General features: G+C 44.7%; 1 protein-coding gene across 1 annotated transcript; it reads right to left on the bottom strand.

Moving 5' to 3' along the window:
- Window positions 1-641: 641 nt before the first annotated feature.
- LOC140076145 (uncharacterized) lies at window positions 642-2,356 on the bottom strand. The gene has a single exon (XM_072122652.1). The coding sequence runs from the start codon at window positions 2,199-2,201 to the stop codon at window positions 642-644; it is 1,560 nt and encodes a 519-aa protein (XP_071978753.1). The 5' UTR covers window positions 2,202-2,356.
- Window positions 2,357-23,705: the final 21,349 nt, after the last annotated feature.

Here is a 23,705-nt window from a genome sequence, read left to right as displayed (position 1 = left end):
GTGAACACAAAGTCAATCCTAGAACGGGAAGCGCCGTCGGAGCTGCTCCAAGTGTAATTCACGGAGCCGGCCCCGACGGCGTCCCTCAGGGATGCTTCCGTCACTACCTCTATCAGCAGCTTGGACGTGGCGTCCAGCTTGCGCCACTCTTCCTCTATGACGCAGTTGAAGTCGCCGGCCAACACCACTGCCCTAGTGGTGGCGAGTTGCGGCCTGAGGTTCTGGAAAAGCTCCAGTCGCTCACCCCTGTCAGGGGAAGCGTACACGCTGATGAGCCGCACGGGCTCACCCGCCCAGGAGCCGTCCACGACCAGAAGTCGGCCGCAGACTAGCTCCTGGACGGAATCAAGCGTGAAAGCGCTCCCCCTGAGAAGGATGGCGGTGCCAGCAGACCTGCAATCGCCCCCACCGGACCAGTAGGAAGGACCGTGACTCCAGCCCCTGGCCAGATGGTCGTAGGACCTAGAGGAGGGGATACCACATTCCTGTAACATGTAAACATCGCACGACTGGGAGGCAAGGTAAGTTAGTGCAGTCTGACAACGAAACTTATCTCTAATGCTTCTAACATTGATGGAAAAAACGGTTAGGTTAGCCATCATGAGGGAAGAAAAAGAGGGTTAGGTTGGGACGATACCGCCTTAGTTACCTGTCCGGTCGGGCGGCTTGCCTTCGGTTCCGTCCGGAACCTTTTTGAGGTTCTCCAGCACCTCGTCCAGGTGCTGCTCCTCCGCGGTCAGGTCGATGGAGCTGGAGAGGGGGCAGTGTTCCCTGAAACCGGCTTCCATCTCCTCGAAGAACTCTTCCTTCTCTGCGTCCTGTTCGGCCGCCTCCTCCAGCGGTTTCTTGCTGGTGGAGTCGCTGACGGGGCTGTCCCTCTGTTTCCTCTTCCGCCGACTTGGCTCTGGGGAGACAGGGTTGGAGACAAGGGCCTGGGAGAGGTAGGGGAAGTTTGTCTCTGTCATGGCAAGAGGAGAGGTGGCGGGGGAGGAGGTCATTAGTGCCGCCTCTCCAAAGGAGGTGGGGATGGACTGGGGCGGGAGGGTTGCCCTAGGGGCTGGTGACAGAATTTCTGAGATGCTGGCTAGGGGGGGGATGGCAATCTCAGCTGGGGAGAGGGGGGAGGGAGGGTTATGGGAGGTCAGGGAGGGCTGGGTGGTGGAAGGTGTCACCTTCTTTGTCTTACCAGACCTGGGTTTTGGCGCCTCCGACTGCTTGTTCGCATTCTTTGACGCCTTCTTCCTGGGCTGAGGTGTCGACACAGCGGGCGTCCGAGCTTCAAAGCCCTTGGCCGGAGCCAGTGCGGCAACGTCTGCCCAGGTCCTTTTCCTCTCTGGACAATCCTTGTAGAGATGTCCAGCTAGTCCGCAGAGGTTGCAGGTTGTTCTCCTCGGGCAATCCTTAGAGACGTGACCCGTCACCCGGCAGTTCTTGCACGCCTCCTCCTTGCAGGCCTTGATCACGTGCCCTTCTTGTCCGCATTTCCGGCAGGTCCGCGGCATGTCCGGGTAGAAAATCAGGCCGTAGGAGTTCCCCAGCGTGAAGGACTGGGGCAGGTGCTTGAGTCCGTCCTTGGCTTCCGGGTCCGGCAGGAGCCGGACGGTCGCCGTCCACTTACCCATCCAGAGGCCGTAGCAGTTCAGGATCTTGGCCGGTTCCTTCACCACTATGCAGTACCTCGAGAGGAGGGTGTTGATGTCGTTTCCGGGGGTCCGGAGGTTCCACATGGACACCGTAATCTTCCTCTCTTCCCTCTGCAGCAAGCAGTTGCCGACAAAGTTGGAGAAGGGGGAGTCCGGGGCCGCCGCCTTGATCGCTTCCCAGTACCTTCTGCAGACGTTCACCGAGATGAACGTCACGTAGAAGAGCCCGGTGACCATGGCCTGGATTCCGAAGATGTCCGAGGCTTTCACCCCCTGGTCCAGCAGCATTTTCTTGCAGAACACTTCCTTGGTCATGTCCGGCACCCTTCCGTCTACCTCCTTCAGTCGCAGCGCCACCGTGTCCCTCATGTAGGGCGGGAGCTTGGGGGGCTCCTGGCTGGTCTGCTTAGCCGCTGGGGGCTGCTGCTCAGAGGAGGAGGAGGCTTCAGGGGTAGAAGCAGCTGCTGGGGCCTGGGGCTCCTCTTCCATCCTTTCTTCCTGGGTGTGCTTGGTTTTCTTCTGTTTCTTTGTTCCGGTGGCTTTGCTTGAAGAGGCCATGGCTTCTTTCAGGCTTGCTCCGGAGGTGTGAAGAACTTCCAGGGAGGCTTGCTTTGCTCGGCTTCCAAGAAGGGGGCGGAGCTATGCAAATCTTCCCAGCAGAGTTTCTTCTCGAGGCGCTTGTTCTTCTCCGGTTCTCTTCAGGTGAGTCTAGATCTAAGCGAGTGCTAGCTCTATGTTCTTAAAAGAACAACACTGCGCTTAATCTGCAGACATGGGAGTGGCGCTTTGTTCCATGCCGAAAAGAGTTGAACCTCCAAGGCAGAAAATATCATCTTCCACCGGTCATACTTCCACACCAACAAGGAGAGTCTCTGCCAGTAACTGAGGGAGAGAGACTCTGCTCCAACACATCGGCAGACATGGGAGTGGAGCTTTGTTCCATGCCGAATAGAGTTGAACCTCCCAGGCAGAACATATCACCTTCCACCGGTCATAATTCCACACCTGGAAGTCTGGGGCACCTTCAACAAGGAGAGTCTCTGCCAGTAACTGAGGGAGAAAGACTCGGTTGCAACACATCAGCAGACATGGGAGTGGCGCTTTGTTCCATGCCGAAAAGAGTTGAACCTCCAAGGCAGAAAATATCATCTTCCACCGGTCATACTTCCACACCAACAAGGAGAGTCTCTGCCAGTAACTGAGGGAGAGAGACTCTGCTCCAACACATCGCCAGACATGGGAGTGGAGCTTTGTTCCATGCCGAATAGAGTTGAACCTCCCAGGCAGAACATATCACCTTCCACCGGTCATACTTCCACACCAACAAGGAGAGACTCTGCCAGTAACTGAGGGAGAGAGACTCTGTTCCAACACATCGGCAGACATGGGAGTGGAGCTTTGTTCCATGCCGAATAGAGTTGAACCTCCCAGGCAGAACATATCACCTACCACCGGTCATAATTCCACACCAACAAGGAGAGACTCTGTTCCAACAAATCTGCAGACATGGGAGTGGAGCTTTGTTCCATGCCGAATAGAGTTGAACCTCCCAGGCAGAACATATCACCTTCCACCGGTCATAATTCCACACCAACAAGGACAGTCTCTGCCAGTAACTGAGGGAGAGAGACTCTGTTGCAACACATCAACAGACATGGGAGTGGAGCTTTGTTCCATGCCGAATAGAGTTGAACCTCCCATGCAGAACATATCACCTTCCACCGGACATACTTCCACACCAACAAGGAGAGTCTCTGCCAGTAACTGAGGGAGAGAGACTCTGTTGCAACACATCAGTAGACATGGGAGTGGAGCTTTGTTCCATGCCGAATAGAGTTGAACCTCCCAGGCAGAACATATCACCTTCCACCGGTCATAATTCCACACCAACAAGGAGAGTCTCTGCCAGTAACTGAGGGAGAGAAACTCTGTTCCAACACATCGGCAGACATGGGAGTGGAGCTTTGTTCCATGCCGAATAGAGTTGAACCTCCAAGGCAGAACATATCACCTTCCACAGGTCATAATTTTACACCAACAAGGAGAGTCTCTGCCAGTAACTGAGTGAGAGAGACTCTGTTCCATCAAATCTGCAGACATGGGAGTGGAGCTTTGTTCCATGCCGAATAGAGTTGAACCTCCCAGGCAGAACATATCACCTTCCACTGGTCATAATTCCACACCAACAAGGAGAGTCTCTGCCAGTAACTAAGGGAGAGAGACTCTGTTCCAACACATCGGCAGACATGGGAGTGGAGCTTTGTTCCCTGCCGCATAGAGTTGAACCTCCCAGGCAGAACATATCACCTTCCACCGGTCATACTTCCACACCAACAAGGAGAGTCTCTGCCAGTAACTGAGGGAGAGAGACTATGTTCCAACACATCGGCAGACATGGGAGTGGAGCTTTGTTCCATGCCGAATAGAGTTGAACCTCCCAGGCAAAATATATCACCTTCCACCGGTCATAATTCCACACCTGGAAGTCTGGGGCACCTTCAACAAGGAGAGTCTCTGCCAGTGACTGAGGGAGAGAGACTCTGTTCCAACACATCAGCAGACATGGGAGTGGAGCTTTGTTCCATGCCGAATAGAGTTGAACCTCCCAGGCAGAACATATCACCTTCCAATGGTCATAATTCCACACCAACAAGGAGAGTCTCTGCCAGTAACTGAGGGAGAGAGACTCTGTTCCAACACATCAGCAGACATCGGAGAGGAGCTTTGTTCCATGCCGAAAAGAGTTGAACCTCCCAGGCAGAACATATCACCTTCCACCGGTCATAATTCCACACCAACAAGGAGAGTCTCTGCCAGTAAATGAGGGAGAGAGACTCTGTTCCAACACATCAGCAGACATGGGAGTGGAGCTTTGTTCCATGCCGAATAGAGTTGAACCTCCCAGGCAGAATATATCACCTTCCGCCGGCCATAATTCCGCAACAACAAGGAGAGTCTCTGCCAGTAACTGAGGGAGAGAGACTCTGTTCCAACACATCGGCAGACATGGGAGTGGAGCTTTGTTCCATGCCGAATAAAGTTGAACCTCCCAGGCAGAACATATCACCTTCCACCGGTCATAATTCCACACCTGGAAGTCTGGGGCACCTTCAACAAGGAGAGTCTCTGCCAGTAACTGAGGGAGAGAGACTCTGTTCCAACACATCAGCAGACATGGGAGTGGAGCTTTGTTCCATGCCGAATAGAGTTGAACCTCCCAGGCAGAATATATCACCTTCCACCGGTCATAATTCCACACCTGGAAGTCTGGGGCACCTTCAACAAGGAGAGTCTCTGCCAGTAACTGAGGGAGAGAGACTCTGTTCCAACACATCAGCAGACATGGGAGTGGAGCTTTGTTCCATGCCGAATAGAGTTGAACCTCCCAGGCAGAACATATCACCTTCCACTGGTCATAATTCCACACCAACAAGGAGAGTCTCTGCCAGTAACTGAGGGAGAGAGACTCTGTTCCAACACATCAGCAGACATGGGAGTGGAGCTTGGTTCCATGCCGAATAGAGTTGAACCTCCCAGGCAGAACATATCACCTTCCACCGGTCATAATTCCACACCAACAAGGAGAGACTCTGTTCCAACACATCGGCAGACATGGGAGAGGAGCTTTGTTCCATGCCGAATAGAGTTGAACCTCCCAGGCAGAACATATCACCTTCCACCGGTCATAATTCCACACCAACAAGGAGAGTCTCTGCCAGTAAATGGGGGAGAGAGACTCTGTTCCAACACATCAGCAGACATCGGAGAGGAGCTTTGTTCCATGCCGAATAGAGTTGAACCTCCCAGGCAGAACATATCACCTTCCACCGGTCATAATTCCACACCAACAAGGAGAGTCTCTGCCAGTAAATGAGGGAGAGAGACTCTGTTCCAACACATCAGCAGACATGGGAGTGGAGCTTTGTTCCATGCCGAATAGAGTTGAACCTCCCAGGCAGAATATATCACCTTCCGCCAGCCATAATTCCGCAACAACAAGGAGAGTCTCTGCCAGTAACTGAGGGAGAGAGACTCTGTTCCAACACATCGGCAGACATGGGAGTGGAGCTTTGTTCCATGCCGAACAGAGTTGAACCTCCCAGGCAGAATATATCACCTTCCGCCGGCCATAATTCCGCAACAACAAGGAGAGTCTCTGCCAGTAACTGAGGGAGAGAGACTCTGCTCCAACACATCAGCAGACATGGGAGTGGAGCTTTGTTCCATGCCGAATAAAGTTGAACCTCCCAGGCAGAACATATCACCTTCCACCGGTCATAATTCCACACCTGGAAGTCTGGGGCACCTTCAACAAGGAGAGTCTCTGCCAGTAACTGAGGGAGAGAGACTCTGTTCCAACACATCAGCAGACATGGGAGTGGAGCTTTGTTCCATGCCGAATAGAGTTGAACCTCCCAAGCAGAATATATCACCTTCCACCGGTCATAATTCCACACCTGGAAGTCTGGGGCACCTTCAACAAGGAGAGTCTCTGCCAGTAACTGAGGGAGAGAGACTCTGTTCCAACACATCGGCAGACATGGGAGAGGAGCTTTGTTCCATGCCGAATGGAGTTGAACCTCCCAGGCAGAACATATCACCTTCCACCGGTCATAATTCCACACCAACAAGGAGAGTCTCTGCCAGTAACTGAGGGAGAGAGACTCTGTTCCAACACATCAGCAGACATCGGAGAGGAGCTTTGTTCCATGCGGAATAGAGTTGAACCTCCCAGGCAGAACATATCACCTTCCACCGGTCATAATTCCACACCAACAAGGAGAGTCTCTGCCAGTAAATGGGGGAGAGAGACTCTGTTCCAACACATCAGCAGACATGGGAGTGGAGCTTTGTTCCATGCCGAATAGAGTTGAACCTCCCAGGCAGAATATATATTACCTTCCGCCGGCCATAATTCCGCAACAACAAGGAGAGTCTCTGCCAGTAACTGAGGGAGAGAGACTCTGTTCCAACACATCAGCAGACATGGGAGTGGAGCTTTGTTCCATGCCGAATAAAGTTGAACCTCCCAGGCAGAACATATCACCTTCCACCGGTCATAATTCCACACCTGGAAGTCTGGGGCACCTTCAACAAGGAGAGTCTCTGCAAGTAACTGAGGGAGAGAGACTCTGTTCCAACACATCAGCAGACATGGGAGTGGAGCTTTGTTCCATGCCGAATAGAGTTGAACCTCCCAGGCAGAATATATCACCTTCCACCGGTCATAATTCCACACCTGGAAGTCTGGGGCACCTTCAACAAGGAGAGTCTCTGCCAGTATCTGTGGGAGAGAAACTCTGTTCCAACACATCGGCAGACATGGGAGTGGAGCTTTGTTCCATGCCGAATAGAGTTGAACCTCCCAGGCAGAATATATCACCTTCCAGCGGTCATAATTCCACACCTGGAAGTCTGGGGCACCTTCAACAAGGAGAGTCTCTGCCAATAACTGAGGGAGAGAGACTCTGTTCAAACACATCGGTAGACATGGGAATGGAGCTTTGTTCCATGCCAAATAGAGTTGAACCTCCCAGGCAGAACATATCACCTTCCACCGGTCATACTTCCACACCAACAAGGAGAGTCTCTGCCAGTAACTGAGGGAGAGAGACTCTGTTCCAACACATCGGCAGACATGGGAGTGGAGCTTTGTTCCATGCCGAATAGAGTTGAACCTCCCAGGCAGAATATATCACCTTCCACCGTTCATAATTCCACACCTGGAAGTCTGGGGCACCTTCAACAAGGAGAGTCTCTGCCAGTAACTGTGGGAGAGATACTCTGTTCCAACACATCGGCAGACATGGGAGTGGAGCTTTGTTCCATGCCGAATAGAGTTGAACCTCCCAGGCAGAAAATATCACCTTCCACCAGCCATACTTCCACACCAACAAGGAGAGACTCTGTTCCAACACATCGGCAGACATGGGAGTGGAGCTTTGTTCCATGCCGAATAGAGTTGAACCTCCCAAGCAGAACATATCATCTTCCGCTGGTCATACTTCCACACCAACAAGGAGAGTCTCTGCCAGTAACTGAGGGAGACAGACTCTGTTCCAACACATCAGCAGACATGGGAGTGGAGCTTTGTTACATGCCGAATAGAGTTGAACCTCCCAGGCAGAAAATATCACCTTCCACCAGTCTTACTTCCACACCAACAAGGAGAGTCTCTGCCAGTAACTGAGGGAGACAGACTCTGTTCCAACACATCAGCAGACATGGGAGTGGAGCTTTGTTCCATGCCGAATAGAGTTGAACCTCCCATGCAGAACATATCACCTTCCACCGGTCATAATTGCACACCTGGAAGTCTGGGGCACCTTCAACAAGGAGAATCTCTGCCAGTAACTGAGGGAGAGAGACTCGGTTGCAACACATCAGCAGACATGGGAGTGGAGCTTTTTCCCATGCCGAAAAGAGTTGAACCTCCCAGGCAGAAAATATCATCTTTGACCGGTCAAACTTCCACACCAACAAGGAGAGACTCTGCCAGTAACTGAGGGAGAGAGACTCTGTTCCAACACAGCGACAGACATGGGAGTGGAGCTTTGTTCCATGCCGAATGGAGTTGAACCTCCCAGGCAGAACATATCACCTTCCACCGGTCATACTTCCACACCAACAAGGAGAGTCTCTGCCAGTAACTGAGGGAGAGAGACTCTGTTCCAACACATCGGCAGACATGGGAGTGGAGCTTTGTTCCATGCCGAATAGAGTTGAACCTCCCAGGCAGAATATATCACCTTCCACCGGTCATAATTCCACACCTGGAAGTCTGGGGCACCTTCAACAAGGAGAGTCTCTGCCAGTAACTGAGGGAGAGAGACTCGGTTGCAACACATAAGCAGACATGGGAGTGGAGCTTTGTTAAATGCCGAAAAGAGTTGAACCTCCCAGGCAGAAAATATCATCTTCCACCGGTCATACTTCCACACCAACAAGAAGAGACTCTGCCAGTAACTGAGGGAGAGAGACTCTGTTCCAACACAGCGGCAGACATGGGAGTGGAGCTTTGTTCCATGCCGAATAGAGTTGAACTTCCCAGGCAGAACATATCACCTTCCACCGGTCATAATTCCACACCTGGAAGTCTGGGCCACCTTCAACAAGGAGAGTCTCTGCCAGTAACTGAGGGAGAGAGACTCTGTTCCAACACATCGGCAGACATGGGAGTGGAGCTTTGTTCCATGCCGAATAGAGTTGAACCTCCAAGGCTGAACATATCACCTTCCACAGGTCATAATTCCACACCAACAAGGAGAGTCTCTGCCAGTAACTGAGGGAGAGATACTCTGTTGCAACACATCGGCAGACATGGGAGTGGAGCTTTGTTCCATGCCGAATAGAGTTGAACCTCCCAGGCAGAACATATCACCTTCCACAGGTCATAATTCCACACCAACAAGGAGAGTCTCTGCCAGTAACTGAGGGAGAGAGACTCTGTTCAAACACATGGGAGTGGAGCTTTGTTTCATGCCGAATAGAGTTGAACCTCCCAGGCAGAACATATCACCTTCCACCGTTAATACTTCCACACCAACAAGGAGAGACTCTGTTCCAACACATCGGCAGACATGGGAGTGGAGCTTTGTTCCATGCCGAATAGAGTTGAACCTCCCATGCAGAACATATCACCTTCCACCGGACATAATTCCACACCAACAAGGAGAGTCTCTGCCAGTAACTGAGGGAGAGAGACTCTGTTGCAACACATCGGCAGACATGGGAGTGGCGCTTTGTTCCATGCCGAATAGAGTTGAACCTCCCAGGCAGAATATATCACCTTCAGCCGGCCATAATTCCGCAACAACAAGGAGAGTCTCTGCCAGTAACTGAGGGAGAGAGACTCTGCTCCAACACATCAGCAGACATGGGAGTGGAGCTTTGTTCCATGCCGAATAAAGTTGAACCTCCCAGGCAGAACATATCACCTTCCACCAGTCATAATTCCACACCTGGAAGTCTGGGGCACCTTCAACAAGGAGAGTCTCTGCCAGTAACTGAGGGAGAGAGACTCTGTTCCAACACATCAGCAGACATGGGAGTGGAGCTTTGTTCCATGCCGAATAGAGTTGAACCTCCCAGGCAGAACATATCACCTTCCACTGGTCATAATTCCACACCAACAAGGAGAGTCTCTGCCAGTAACTGAGGGAGAGAGACTCTGTTCCAACACATCAGCAGACATGGGAGTGGAGCTTTGTTCCATGCCGAATAGAGTTGAACCTCCCAGGCAGAAGATATCACCTTCCACCGGTCATAATTCCACACCAACAAGGAGAGACTCTGTTCCAACACATCGGCAGACATGGGAGAGGAGCTTTGTTCCATGCCGAATAGAGTTGAACCTCCCAGGCAGAACATATCACCTTCCACCGGTCATAATTCCACACCAACAAGGAGAGTCTCTGCCAGTAACTGAGGGAGAGAGACTCTGTTCCAACACATCAGCAGACATCGGAGAGGAGCTTTGTTCCATGCCGAATAGAGTTGAACCTCCCAGGCAGAACATATCACCTTCCACCGGTCATAATTCCACACCAACAAGGAGAGTCTCTGCCAGTAAATGAGGGAGAGAGACTCTGTTCCAACACATCAGCAGACATGGGAGTGGAGCTTTGTTCCATGCCGAATAGAGTTGAACCTCCCAGGCAGAATATATCACTTTCCGCCGGCCATAATTCCGCAACAACAAGGAGAGTCTCTTCCAGTAACTGAGGGAGAGAGACTCTGTTCCAACACATCGGCAGACATGGGAGTGGAGCTTTGTTCCATGCCGAATAAAGTTGAACCTCCCAGGCAGAACATATCACCTTCCACCGGTCATAATTCCACACCTGGAAGTCTGGGGCACCTTCAACAAGGAGAGTCTCTGCCAGTAACTGAGGGAGAGAGACTCTGTTCCAACACATCAGCAGACATGGGAGTGGAGCTTTGTTCCATGCCGAATAGAGTTGAACCTCCCAGGCAGAATATATCACCTTCCACCGGTCATAATTCCACACCTGGAAGTCTGGGGCACCTTCAACAAGGAGAGTCTCTGCCAGTATCTGTGGGAGAGAAACTCTGTTCCAACACATCGGCAGACATGGGAGTGGAGCTTTGTTCCATGCCGAATAGAGTTGAACCTCCCAGGCAGAATATATCACCTTCCACCGGTCATAATTCCACACCTGGAAGTCTGGGGCACCTTCAACAAGGAGAGTCTCTGCCAATAACTGAGGGAGAGAGACTCTGTTCAAACACATCGGCAGACATGGGAATGGAGCTTTGTTCCATGCCAAATAGAGTTGAACCTCCCAGGCAGAACATATCACCTTCCACCGGTCATACTTCCACACCAACAAGGAGAGTCTCTGCCAGTAACTGAGGGAGAGAGACTCTGTTCCAACACATCAGCAGACATGGGAGTGGAGCTTTGTTCCATGCCGAATAGAGTTGAACCTCCCAGGCAGAATATATCACCTTCCACCGGTCATAATTCCACACCTGGAAGTCTGGGGCACCTTCAACAAGGAGAGTCTCTGCCAGTAACTGTGGGAGAGATACTCTGTTCCAACACATCGGCAGACATGGGAGTGGAGCTTTGTTCCATGCCGAATAGAGTTGAACCTCCCAGGCAGAAAATATCACCTTCCACCAGCCATACTTCCACACCAACAAGGAGAGACTCTGTTCCAACACATCGGCAGACATGGGAGTGGAGCTTTGTTCCATGCCGAGTAGAGTTGAACCTCCCAAGCAGAACATATCATCTTCCGCCGGTCATACTTCCACACCAACAAGGAGAGTCTCTGCCAGTAACTGAGGGAGAAAGACTCTGTTCCAACACATCAGCAGACATGGGAGTGGAGCTTTGTTACATGCCGAATAGAGTTGAACCTCCCAGGCAGAAAATATCAGCTTCCACCGGTCAAACTTCCACACCAACAAGGAGAAACTCTGACAGTAACTGAGGGAGAGAGACTCTGTTCCAACACAGCGGCAGACATGGGAGTGGAGCTTTGTTTCATGCCGAATAGAGTTGAACCTCCCATGCAGAACATATCACCTTCCACCGGTCATAATTGCACACCTGGAAGTCTGGGGCACCTTCAACAAGGAGAATCTCTGCCAGTTACTGAGGGAGAGAGACTCGGTTGCAACACATCAGCAGACATGGGAGTGGAGCTTTTTTTTCCATGCCGAAAAGAGTTGAACCTCCCAGGCAGAAAATATCATCTTTGACCGGTCAAACTTCCACACCAACAAGGAGAGACTCTGCCAGTAACTGAGGGAGAGAGACTCTGTTCCAACACAGCGGCAGACATGGGAGTGGAGCTTTGTTCCATGCCGAATGGAGTTGAACCTCCCAGGCAGAACATATCACCTTCCACCGGTCATAATTCCACACCAACAAGGAGAGTCTCTGCCAGTAACTGAGGGAGAGAGACTCTGTTCCAACACATCGGCAGACATGGGAGTGGAGCTTTGTTCCATGCCGAATAGAGTTGAACCTCCCAGGCAGAACATATCACCTTCCACAGGTCATAATTCCACACCAAGAAGGAGAGTCTCTGCCAGTAACTGAGGGAGAGATACTCTGTTGTAACACATCGGCAGACATGGGAGTGGAGCTTTGTTCCATGCCGAATAGAGTTGAACCTCCCAGGCAGAACATATCACCTTCCACAGGTCATAATTCCACACCAACAAGGAGAGTCTCTGCCAGTAACTGAGGGAGAGAGACTCTGTTCAAACACATGGGAGTGGAGCTTTGTTCCATGCCGAATAGAGTTGAACCTCCAAGGCAGAACATATCACCTTCCACCGTTAATACTTCCACACCAACAAGGAGAGACTCTGTTCCAACACATCGGCAGACATGGGAGTGGAGCTTTGTTCCATGCCGAATAGAGTTGAACCTCCCGTGCAGAACATATCACCTTCCACCGGACATAATTCCACACCAACAAGGAGAGTCTCTGCCAGTAAATGAGGGAAAGAGACTCTGTTCCAACACATCGGCAGACATGGGAGTGGAGCTTTGTTCCATGCCGAATGGAGTTGAACCTCCCAGGCAGAACATATCACCTTCGACCGGTCATAATTCCACACCAACAAGGAGAGTCTCTGCCAGTAACTGAGGGAGAGAGACTCTGTTCCAACACATCAGCAGACATGGGAGTGGAGCTTTGTTCCATGCCGAATAGAGTTGAACCTCCCAGGCAGAACATATCACCTTCCACAGGTCATAATTCCACACCAACAAGGAGAGTCTCTGCCAGTAACTGAGGGAAAGAGACTCTGTTCCAACACATCGGCAGACATGGGAGTGGAGCTTTGTTCCATGCCGAATGGAGTTGAACCTCCCAGGCAGAACATATCACCTTCGACCGGTCATAATTCCACACCAACAAGGAGAGTCTCTGCCAGTAACTGAGGGAGAGAGACTCTGTTCCAACACATCGGCAGACATGGGAGTGGAGCTTTGTTCCATGCCGAATAGAGTTGAACCTCCAAGGCTGAACATATCACTTTCCACAGGTCATAATTCCACACCAACAAGGAGAGTCTCTGCCAGTAACTGAGGGAGAGATACTCTGTTGCAACACATCGGCAGACATGGGAGTGGAGCTTTGTTCCATGCCGAATAGAGTTGAACCTCCCAGGCAGAACATATCACCTTCCACAGGTCATAATTCCACACCAACAAGGAGAGTCTCTGCCAGTAACTGAGGGAGAGAGACTCTGTTCAAACACATCGGAAGACATGGGAGTGGAGCTTTGTTCCATGCCGAATAGAGTTGAACCTCCCAGGCAGAACATATCACCTTCCACCGTTAATACTTCCACACCAACAAGGAGAGACTCTGTTCCAACACATCGGCAGACATGGGAGTGGAGCTTTGTTCCATGCCGAATAGAGTTGAACCTCCCATGCAGAACATATCACCTTCCACCGTTAATACTTCCACACCAACAAGGAGAGACTCTGTTCCAACACATCGGCAGACATGGGAGTGGAGCTTTGTTCCATGCCGAATAGAGTTGAACCTCCCATGCAGAACATATCACCTTCCACCGGCCATAATTCCACACCAACAAGAAGAGTCTCTGCCAGTAACTGAGGGAGAGAGACTCTGTTCCAACACATCGGCAGACATGGGAGTGGAGCTTTGTTCCATGCCGAATAGAGTTGAACCTCCCAGGCAGAATATATCACCTTCCGCCGGCCATAATTCCACAAAAACAAGGAGAGTCTCTGCCAGTAACTGAGGGAGAGACACTCTGGGGGATATTTATCATAGTTTTTGATGATCGTATTTGTCATTTTGGAAGTCGCACAGGGTTTTTTAGCTGGTTTTTGCGTTTTTTTTACACAATTTGTCGCTTTTTTTTTTCTCGTGACGTGAACATAGAACAATGGTTTTGCCGATACATGTAACTGTCGTAGTGTGCAACACCGTGCAACGATAAAATTACAAACTGCGCATTATTCTTAAAAACGCAAAAATGGCGCAATCTTACTCCAGTACCTTGCTGTCTGGAGTTTTTCGCCACAGACGGTTGTCCGGACACAGACAACCATAATGATGAATTTGTGTTGTTGGATTCAGAATCGCTAAATCGTAAATGTGACCTTTGTAATAACAGAGGATCATTTCTTTGTGCAGCACCTTCCTTTTCTAATCTGCCCTGTGTCACTTGAATTACTTATAACTTCGTAACGTTTGTACATATCACATAGATTTATCATTTTGTTTTGCCTGACACTTACTACTTCATGTTATTAGCACATTTAGGTTTTTTGGGGGGTATTTTTTTAAAATGTATAAACTTTCTTCCTCAAATGTGTTCCAAGTCTATATTTTTCATTTTGCAAATGTTATACTTTTCACATACATAGTCATAACATCCAAAAAACATGATCACCAACATTTCCCGGATGTCTGGATTAGGTCTACATGTTTTTGTATGCATTCTGTTCTTTTTTGAAGAAGTTCTTTGTATTTCAGCATTATGTGCGTTTTTAATAAAAATATCTAAAAAAAAAAAAATGATGGTTTGGCGTTAAAAAATCATATTTCAAGTTACTTTAACTGGAACAACAAATCAAATGCACAAACATTTTTCCATTATATATAATATGTATAACTATGCACACATTTGTCAACCCATTGTTTTAGAGGGGATTCAAAATAATGAGATGACATATTTGAATGTACATATTTTTGGGGGGTTTATTTGATTTACCAAAATTCTCAGTGGATAAAATACTTTAATGACCCACAAAGTTTGATCCACAATATCTCAATATTCGAAAATTATATGTGGTGTTAACTGCTGTACGGGCACACGCCGCTCCATTGAAGTTGAAGTTAGTGTCTATGGTTTTTTTTGGTTTTTCCGCCTTGGTGATCCAATTGTGTAATTGACGCATCTTTCGAAAATGTCAATTAACCTGACAAAACAACTGTACGTAACGAAAACAATTAAGGCTACGAGTAATATTTTGCAAGCTAAACTTTTATTTTTATTTTTAACATAAAACCAATGTAATGTTTATTATTCTTCAATTGTTAAACACAACCCAAAGAGTAGCATTTTTTGAAGTACAGTTTAGATGCTCCTTTTTTTGGGACCACGGCTAGTTTAACTTCAAAAATGACATACTGATGTGCACCTCATGCATTTATACCTTTTGACATAATAGCTTGTTATAGTCGTTTTTCCATTAAGTTATGCTTGAAAGATTCTGCAAAATACCCTCATGGGCTACAGAATACATTTACACCTATCGAGGCTTGAGCCCCTCAGGCTAATTTGCATAAATTTACATCTGAAAACACAAAAACAAACCAAAAAAAGGTCACACAACAGAATGCCATTTTGCAGGGATTTCAAGCATGGTTCCTGGTGGAAGATGTCCTTTAAATGATACAAAAAGCCTCCTGAAAAAAAAACACAAAACTACATTTTTTAAAAGGTTGCATGTAGAAAATGAACATTATGTTGAAATGAGTCGTAATTTCTTCATCTAATTTCCAAAAAAAAAAAAAAAAAAAAAAAAGGACAAGAAAAACAAATTTAAGCTGCTGTGTGGCTATTAAAGGCCATCATTTATCTCAAAAAAAGATTTTAAGTTTGAGGCATTCAAGGGAACAAACAGAATTTTTATGCTACATCACATCCCAATTGAATAGTTACACGCAACATGTCAACAAAGGGTTATTATATCTGTGGGCAGGACGCTATAGACAAAGTCCTGTATATGCAAGTCGTTCCATATTACAATGTCTGTGTTATCTGTTTGGTGATATGAAGTATTACAAACATTACTTGTCTCCCTGCAAAATGGAGAGTAGATTTCCTTCCAGCACAATGACCTGTGTCCTCAAAGTGTCATCTCACTGCGAGGAGATGATGTGTCAGGAGAGCGGAGAAAACAGTAGATAATGGAAGCGGACAATCACTTGCCGGGAGGCTGGCAAAGTTTTCCAGACTCTTTAAAGAAATTACCAAACTCAAAATTACACTTTTATAAAAATGGCAAATACAGTACATAGTCTATAACATCCTGCACACAGATACACTTGTACCTGTGTCAAAATTGGGTACTTCGACCCTATTTTTTATTTTTATTTTTTTTTTTTAAAGCTTGGATTTCTTTCCGAACTGCTTTCACCTCATGAAATAATAAATCAATTTTGCCCTCAATACGCTCCATCACTTCAGTGTTTATTTCACTACTGTCGACTTGATTGATATTATTGTTGGTCGTCTCCTCTATTGGTCCATTGATTTCATCAAGTATTGGAGTTAAATGTAAGGTAAATATGTGGCGTGGGTCCTCTTCATTTATCTACAAATATAGAAAGATAAGTGACCATTACAAGCCTGGTAATTCCCTGCATTAATGTCTGCATTGTCCTCTTTGTCAAATAATTACCATCATGTTTTCTGTTGTGTGATTCGTGTTCTGTTGATCTTCTGTATTTGTCTGGCCTGCTTGCTTCTGGTTTTCTGTGTGTGGAAAATATTATTTGTACAAAATCTGAATAACTAATAATAATTACGAGCATGTGACATTCCGAAATTATGCAAGGACCATTAGCCTCAGAACAATCACAAAATGTCTAACATGCATATATCTAAGCACATGAAATTAATGCATAGTAAGTGGACATTTGATTCTCAAATGAGACATGCTGAGATTTAATGTGATCAGATACATACATGGGGTAGCTGGTGCAGATGTAACAGGAAATAAGATTAAGTCATCCTTGTCACTTGAATGTTAAAGCACAAGAATGTTACTGTGATCTCTCTATCTCTCTCTATGTTACATACATCAGAATCTCAGAGCTCTCAGAGCAGAAAATAAGGAATTAAGATATTTTATTACTCACTAATCACTTATAGTGAATGAGTCACATCATGTATTTCTAATAAACATCCTTCAAATGTTAGATTTGTCGATTAAATTAATTATTTGCATTTGACCAATTTTGCAAAATTACCTTCAGCTACTTCTCTTCTGATGGCTGCCAGGGTTTCTCTTTCACGAACTTTAAGATCAGAGTACCTCTTCTGCAGTTGTCTTGGAGAATGTAATTTTCCAAATTTTTCAAACATGTGTTTGCTAAGGGCTGCCATTACTTCTTGTTTTGTCTTATGTATGTTTCCTTTACATGCTAGCTCATAGCCATGAGCATCCACAAATCGAACCATCTCTTTGATTTCTGTGCGTGTGAAGGCCTTTGACCGTTTTCGATTGGCTTGGTTTTCTATTTTGAATCACATTGTAAATAAAATAAAAATTGGTTCGAGAAATGCAAGTTAGGCAGTTTAAACATTCGATGCTTTTTACAAAAATAAAGGAAGGCATTTTGCACAGGATAGTGAAAAAATTGTATTACGTGACCAAAAAACACAAAATGTTTAGAAAATTGTCCATTTTTAAAGGAGTAAAAATGATGCTAAATGCGCACATTGCTCATTGGCACTAGTTAAAAGTGTTTTTGCCAAAAAAGGCATCAAACGTGACCTGCAATGGCCAGATGTGGCTTGTAAAGTATAGTTTTTCAGATGGCCATTCTGGTTATATTGACACTATGCCAATGTGAATGAATGGTGGTTGAACAGAATCATGGCCGAAAAACTTATATATTTTAAAGTCAATTGAATTCTCGTGCAATTTTTGGCCATTTTTTTAAAAATATTTTAAATTTGGTTTAATTCAGAATGTTCCAACACAGCTGAAAAGTATATAACTCACCAGCATTTGTGGCATACAAATAACGCATGGATAACGGAACATTGCACGACAACGCCAAACAACCCGAATGACTATAAAATACATTTTGGACAATTGGTTTGGCCATTGATCGGTTTCAACTCACCTAAAGCTCATACAAACCTCGGTTAAACGTTGATGCAAACATTTGTTAACCTAGTGAAGGTAGCGAGGTAAGTGGCGCTAGTGTAAATTCATCTTTCACGAATTGTAGTCCTTATTTCGCAAAACATAACTTGAGTTTGGAACATTACATTCGTCACTCGGTGACACCCTGTGTTTTAGTTACCTTATTGCGGATTAGGCCATTTTACTTACCTTGCCTTTGTTTCATTTTATCGCTAATTTTGATGTTCGATTTTGTGGTTCTTATGTTGCTCTTGTTTCTGCTTTTTGCCTGTGTGAATTACATATTGTGGTAATATTTTTTTTTTTTTGGTGCATCATGGAAAAAGTTAATTTTAATAATTTATTTAGCGTTTGTCTCAAATTAATATGCCTAGATGCCTTATTTACGTTTCGGAAGTGTATCTTACCATTTTAGTGTTGTCATTCTGTTTGCTTTGAGTGTCGTCGCTGATATTTCGTCGTCTCGGTGTCTGGTTTGTTCTGGTTCTTTTGTTTATCTAGTTCTGATTGGCTAGTTGTGTGAATTTGCAGATGCGCCTTTTAATTAGTTTTGCGGAAGTCTACTTAAGCGCAATATGTGTCCAATCGTGCGAATTTAAGCAAACTAAGGGAAATCAGCTGATGTGTTAAGTCATTCTAAAACTTTACAAAGGCAACACAGGACAAAGACGAATGTTGTTTTTTAAAACGCCCATATACAAATTTCAAAAATTACTTTATAAATACACACAAGGACAAAAAATATGTAAAAGCATTGTTAAAATGAAAAAAAAAAAAAAAGGCACATCTTGCATAGTTTTTAAATTTTGGGCAGATCTTCACTTTTTGTGGTTAAAAACATAAAATAAACACTTTGCCACAAATCCAGTTATCATAAATAAACGAAGAATGCATGCACAACTCCAGACAAAATCAACTCTACAACATCATGCCCCCCCCCCACACACACACACACAAAAACATGCAAAAAATTTTTGTATTATGCTTGGCCAGTGTTGTGTCTTTTTGAATATGTACTTTAAAATTTAAATTACATCAGAATAACATTTCCAAAAATGTATAAACCGACTTATTGGCATTTTAAAAAATCCGAACATACTGGATTTGAACCTATGAACTCTAGCACCACAAGCAAGAATGTTAACCTCTGAGCTATACACTCTGCAGCTAAATAGACTGACATTATAGTTAAGAAGACATACACCATAAATTGCAGTCATATGGATGGATCTTTCTAAAGGTCAAAGTTAGTGGAAAGAGAATAACAGAGTGACTTTGCATTTAGCTTATTAAAATAGCCATTTGCCGGAAACCTCAGTTAACGCTCTCAAACACTGCGGCTGGGTATAGTGTAATTGTCTGCCTCTTCCCCGGACTGCCCCGCTCGATACATAGGCTGCTAGTGACAGCGCAAGTCGGGTGCCATGGGTCAGTCAAGGGCCATAGCCACGCCCCAACCCCGCCCACTCATGAATAAATCGGACAGCTTTGCAATTACAATTACACTGTACACCACCGCAGTGTAACAGGTAACGTGTAATTCCTTTATTTTTGTGTGACCGTTGTTGAAAATGCGTTTTCACTCAATGGACTAAAAGCAGTCAAAAAAGCATGCCTTTAAAATCGACTGCCAACACATGGTTAAAAATGGTCATAAAATAATCTGTGTGCCATCAGCCACTTAGTGTGTAGTTAAAAGTATTGCTTAGATTATATTTTCACAGATGAATAAATGCATGTGATAGTTAACACTCAAAAGGAGTATCGTATAGTTTGGCGAATATGCATTTGGTCTGTGATATGCCCCTGTGGCCTAAGTCTCTTATTACCAATGGATTTAAAGCGCTATGTTTGAGCACACACTAAGGGCTACTTCACAGTCACATGGTTGCGCAAATGCACAACTTAATTTTTCACATACATTTTTTATACACTCCCTTTTGACTATGTTTCCCTTTTACAAAAAAAAAACAGTACTTTATTACAGAAAAAAAAAAAAAAAGTGGCGAAATAGTATAATATTGTCAAAATATACTGTTTATCTGTGACATATTGTCTTATCTTAAATCACGCTAACAAGAATCTTATGTATGTATTTTCTTTACCAAAATAGATATTTTCTTCAAATTTGAAAAAAAATGGACCCAGTCTTGCTTTTGATTTTTTGGGTTAATAATAAGAAGGAAGCTTTAAAAAGGAAAGAGATATCTGCACGGCTAAGAAAAACACGGACATTTCGAATGAGGGCGGAATTTTCTCATTTTGAGGACCAAGAATTCCAACATATGTGTAGGTTATCGAAAATGGCTACTATAGAGTTGTATGACCAAATTAGAGCGAGACTCCGGACAAGCACTAAACGTTCCAAGCCAATCCCGGGAATGCTCAAACTAATTTCTGTTTTACATTACCTAGCAACAGGCAGTTTCCAATATTGTATAGCAGCTAGATTTGGCTACATACAGCCGACCTTTTGTCGGATACTGAAACAAGTAGTGGATGCTCTTCTTTCTGTAATGCATCAACACATAAAATTTCCATTTTCAACGGAAGAGCAGAAGAAACACAAGGATGCTTTTTATGCCTACGGAGGAATGCCTAATGTAATCGGGCTTATTGATTGCACTCATATTGCCTTAATACCACCCTCGCTTGATGAAAAAATGTATAGGAATCGTAAAATGTTCCATTCGATTAATGTTCAAGTCACCTGCGGGCCAAGGCAAAATATTATTGATGTTGTTGCCAAATTTCCAGGATGTACTCACGATGCCTATATACTTGAACAGAGCCAGCTGGCTCACCGTTTCCAACAAGGAGATTTTGATGGATGTATACTTTTAGGTAGGTTTTTTTTTTCAGAAACTTTTAAATTTTTGTGTGTGTGTAGAAATTGTATTGCCCTAGGAAATTCCAACAAAAATTAATTTTACTAAACAATACTATAGTAAACCTGAAAACATTTCATAACCCATAAAATGACACAGGTCACAGGTCACATATAGCATATCATACAAGTACAGCGGCTTCACAGGCAAAGGGAGTTTGATGTATCCCTTTGTTTGTACATATTTTTGTATTTAAATTTTTGTTCTTTTGTTATCGCCATTTTAATTGTAAATTAGATATTTCGAAAATTTGCACTAAACTGTGGACGTTTCTAGAGACTTACTGTGATTTCACTCTAAATTGCAACATCCATTTGATTTTTTAACAGTTTTTAATGAAAATACTCTGTTGATTTGTATTAATGAAATTTGGCGTAAAATGTACTAATTGTAAAATATTGTTTACGATTTGCAAAACATGATGACACACCTAATTTTTGTTCTAAAATTTTATTTTAAAGGTGATAATGGGTACAGCCTTAAGAAATGGCTAATGACCCCATTCATGCATCCACAAACAAGGCCGGAGGAAAAATATAATCTTGCGCACAGAAAAACAAGATCGCAAATAGAACGATTATTTGGAATTCTCAAAAGCCGATTTCGTTGCTTAGACCATACAGGAGGAGCATTTCTGTACCGACCCGAATTTGTGTGCAAAATTATAATGGTTTGTGCAATTCTAAATAACATTGCAATGAAACATCATCTGACAGTGGATGTAGCACCTGATCTGCGTGAAGAAGTAGCTTCTCAGGGTGATGAAACATCTAACCAGTCCTTGGATGGCCAGCAACTACGCAAGCACATATGTGATAGTTTTTTTGCATAATTTTGATGTGTTAGCTGTCCAAATGTTATGTAATTTTTACATTAATGTAATCTTAGAAATTTGGCATGTGAATTTACCATTTTTTTTAGAAAAAGGGCAACAAAACACAAACAAAATGACAAATAGCTGTTCTGTTATGCGTTATATATTTTATTTTTCCAAAAATTGTTAATGCGGACAAATTAACAATGCTGAAATGTAATTAAAACTCTAAAATAAATACAACCTTTATTAGAGGTGTTCATTTCAGAAAACATTTTCAGTATGCATACATCAAAATTAATTACTTGATGCAATCACTATAACATGCTAAGATAATATTCGAAAACATATCTTGCTCTGATTGCTTACCATGGGCAACACAGGCTTATGCATACATCTACAATGTGCCCTACAATGTGCCAACATTGCATGATCCAGCATCTAAATTTTGTGCGCTGAGCCAACATGATGTAAGTCTGTCTGCAAATGAGCCTGTTAACGACGTGTTGACGACAGCATTCATCAACACGTATGTTATCTTGAGCCCCTCCGGCTCATATGCACACAGTCCTTCATCCATGATGGAAGCTGGCCTATAAGGAAATGTTCGCTTCTATGACAGTTGGCAGTCACACCATACAACACAAAATTCGCCCACATAAGTGTGAAATTCAATTCAAGGCAGAACTGTCTGTGACCCAAAAATATTGGCTAGCATGAAACACATAAATAAGGCAAATTATTACAGATAATGTAATCACATATTATTTTGCAAGAGATATATTTAAATTACACTAATTCAAAATAAAGAAAGGTATAACTCCAAATTTTACATCAATGACAATTAAGTAATGTAACCAATGAAATAAATTTCAGGGGCCACAAAATAACAAAGTTCACACAATTAATGACAGCTACATACCATTCATCTACTATGACTAACGATAATGGCTGCAGGCTAAAGGCAACATAACAGATGACATCAAAATACAAATAAGGTGACTGCCATTTGAAAGTTATACGTTAAAACGCCGTTAAAGATTACTTATTTAATTCAAATGTATTTTTTGCACATAATGTTAGAAATGAGATAAGGAAGTGACATGTGAACGGAGCCGTACAAATTCTAACTAGCAGCCAGATAGCAGCCAGTGTATGATAGCAGCCAGTGTATGATAAGGTGTTTCATACAATTACATATTGAATACATTTATTTTTTGGAATTACATTCACGTGTTTTAATGAAATGAACTTTTGGCACAATGGCCATTTGCATTTTACGGCCAGATCGAAGAGTGCGAGTAATGGGTAGAATTTTTTTTTTTTTTTTTTTGGGCGGGGAAATAGTTGGCACATTCTCAACTACATTGGAAGAGGCTGAAGGAATTTGTGGTGATCCTGGTACAATAGGTGAGAGGGGTGGCGAAAATGTTACTTCTGTTTGACTAGAAGCAGTGTTTTGTGAAGCAAGTATGTTTGACTGGACACTTGAAAAAGGATACGGTGAGCCATGGCTAGTCGATGGCTGAGGGGAGAATTGTGCACTTGCAATACTAAGTGGGCTTGAATGAATATAAGGAGGTGTGTGCGGAGCATGTTTGGGTGACATACAACTGAGAAGAGAATGATTCAGATTTTGAACATCAAATCTGAGTCCAGAGATTCCTTGCGAGAACATTGTGGACATTTGGTTAATGTTCTGTGCAATTTCACCTAGGGCACTAATCATATTGTTATGAAATTGCTTATTTTCATCCAGTGATTGATGCATATACTGCTCTTGACCACGTGTCAGTCCAAGTTCTTCATGTTCTTCCTCACAAGTTTGATTTACGTCATGGATGTCCATACTTGATTCGACATCAGGATTGTTTTGGATGGTTGGATTGGTCCCATTTTCGTCTTGTAAATTGTGTGTGGCCACATTTACATCTAGAAATATAATA

This window comes from Engystomops pustulosus, chromosome 8 (genome assembly GCF_040894005.1).
Source record: "Engystomops pustulosus chromosome 8, aEngPut4.maternal, whole genome shotgun sequence".
In the NCBI taxonomy this organism is placed as follows: Eukaryota; Metazoa; Chordata; class Amphibia; order Anura; family Leptodactylidae; genus Engystomops; species Engystomops pustulosus.
This window is presented reverse-complemented; position numbering and strand designations above follow the sequence as displayed.

Coding starts and splice junctions, on each gene's coding strand:
- LOC140076145 (XM_072122652.1), bottom strand. CDS start 2,201: ATGGCCTCTTCAAGCAAAGCCACCGGAACAAAGAAACAGAAGAAAACC.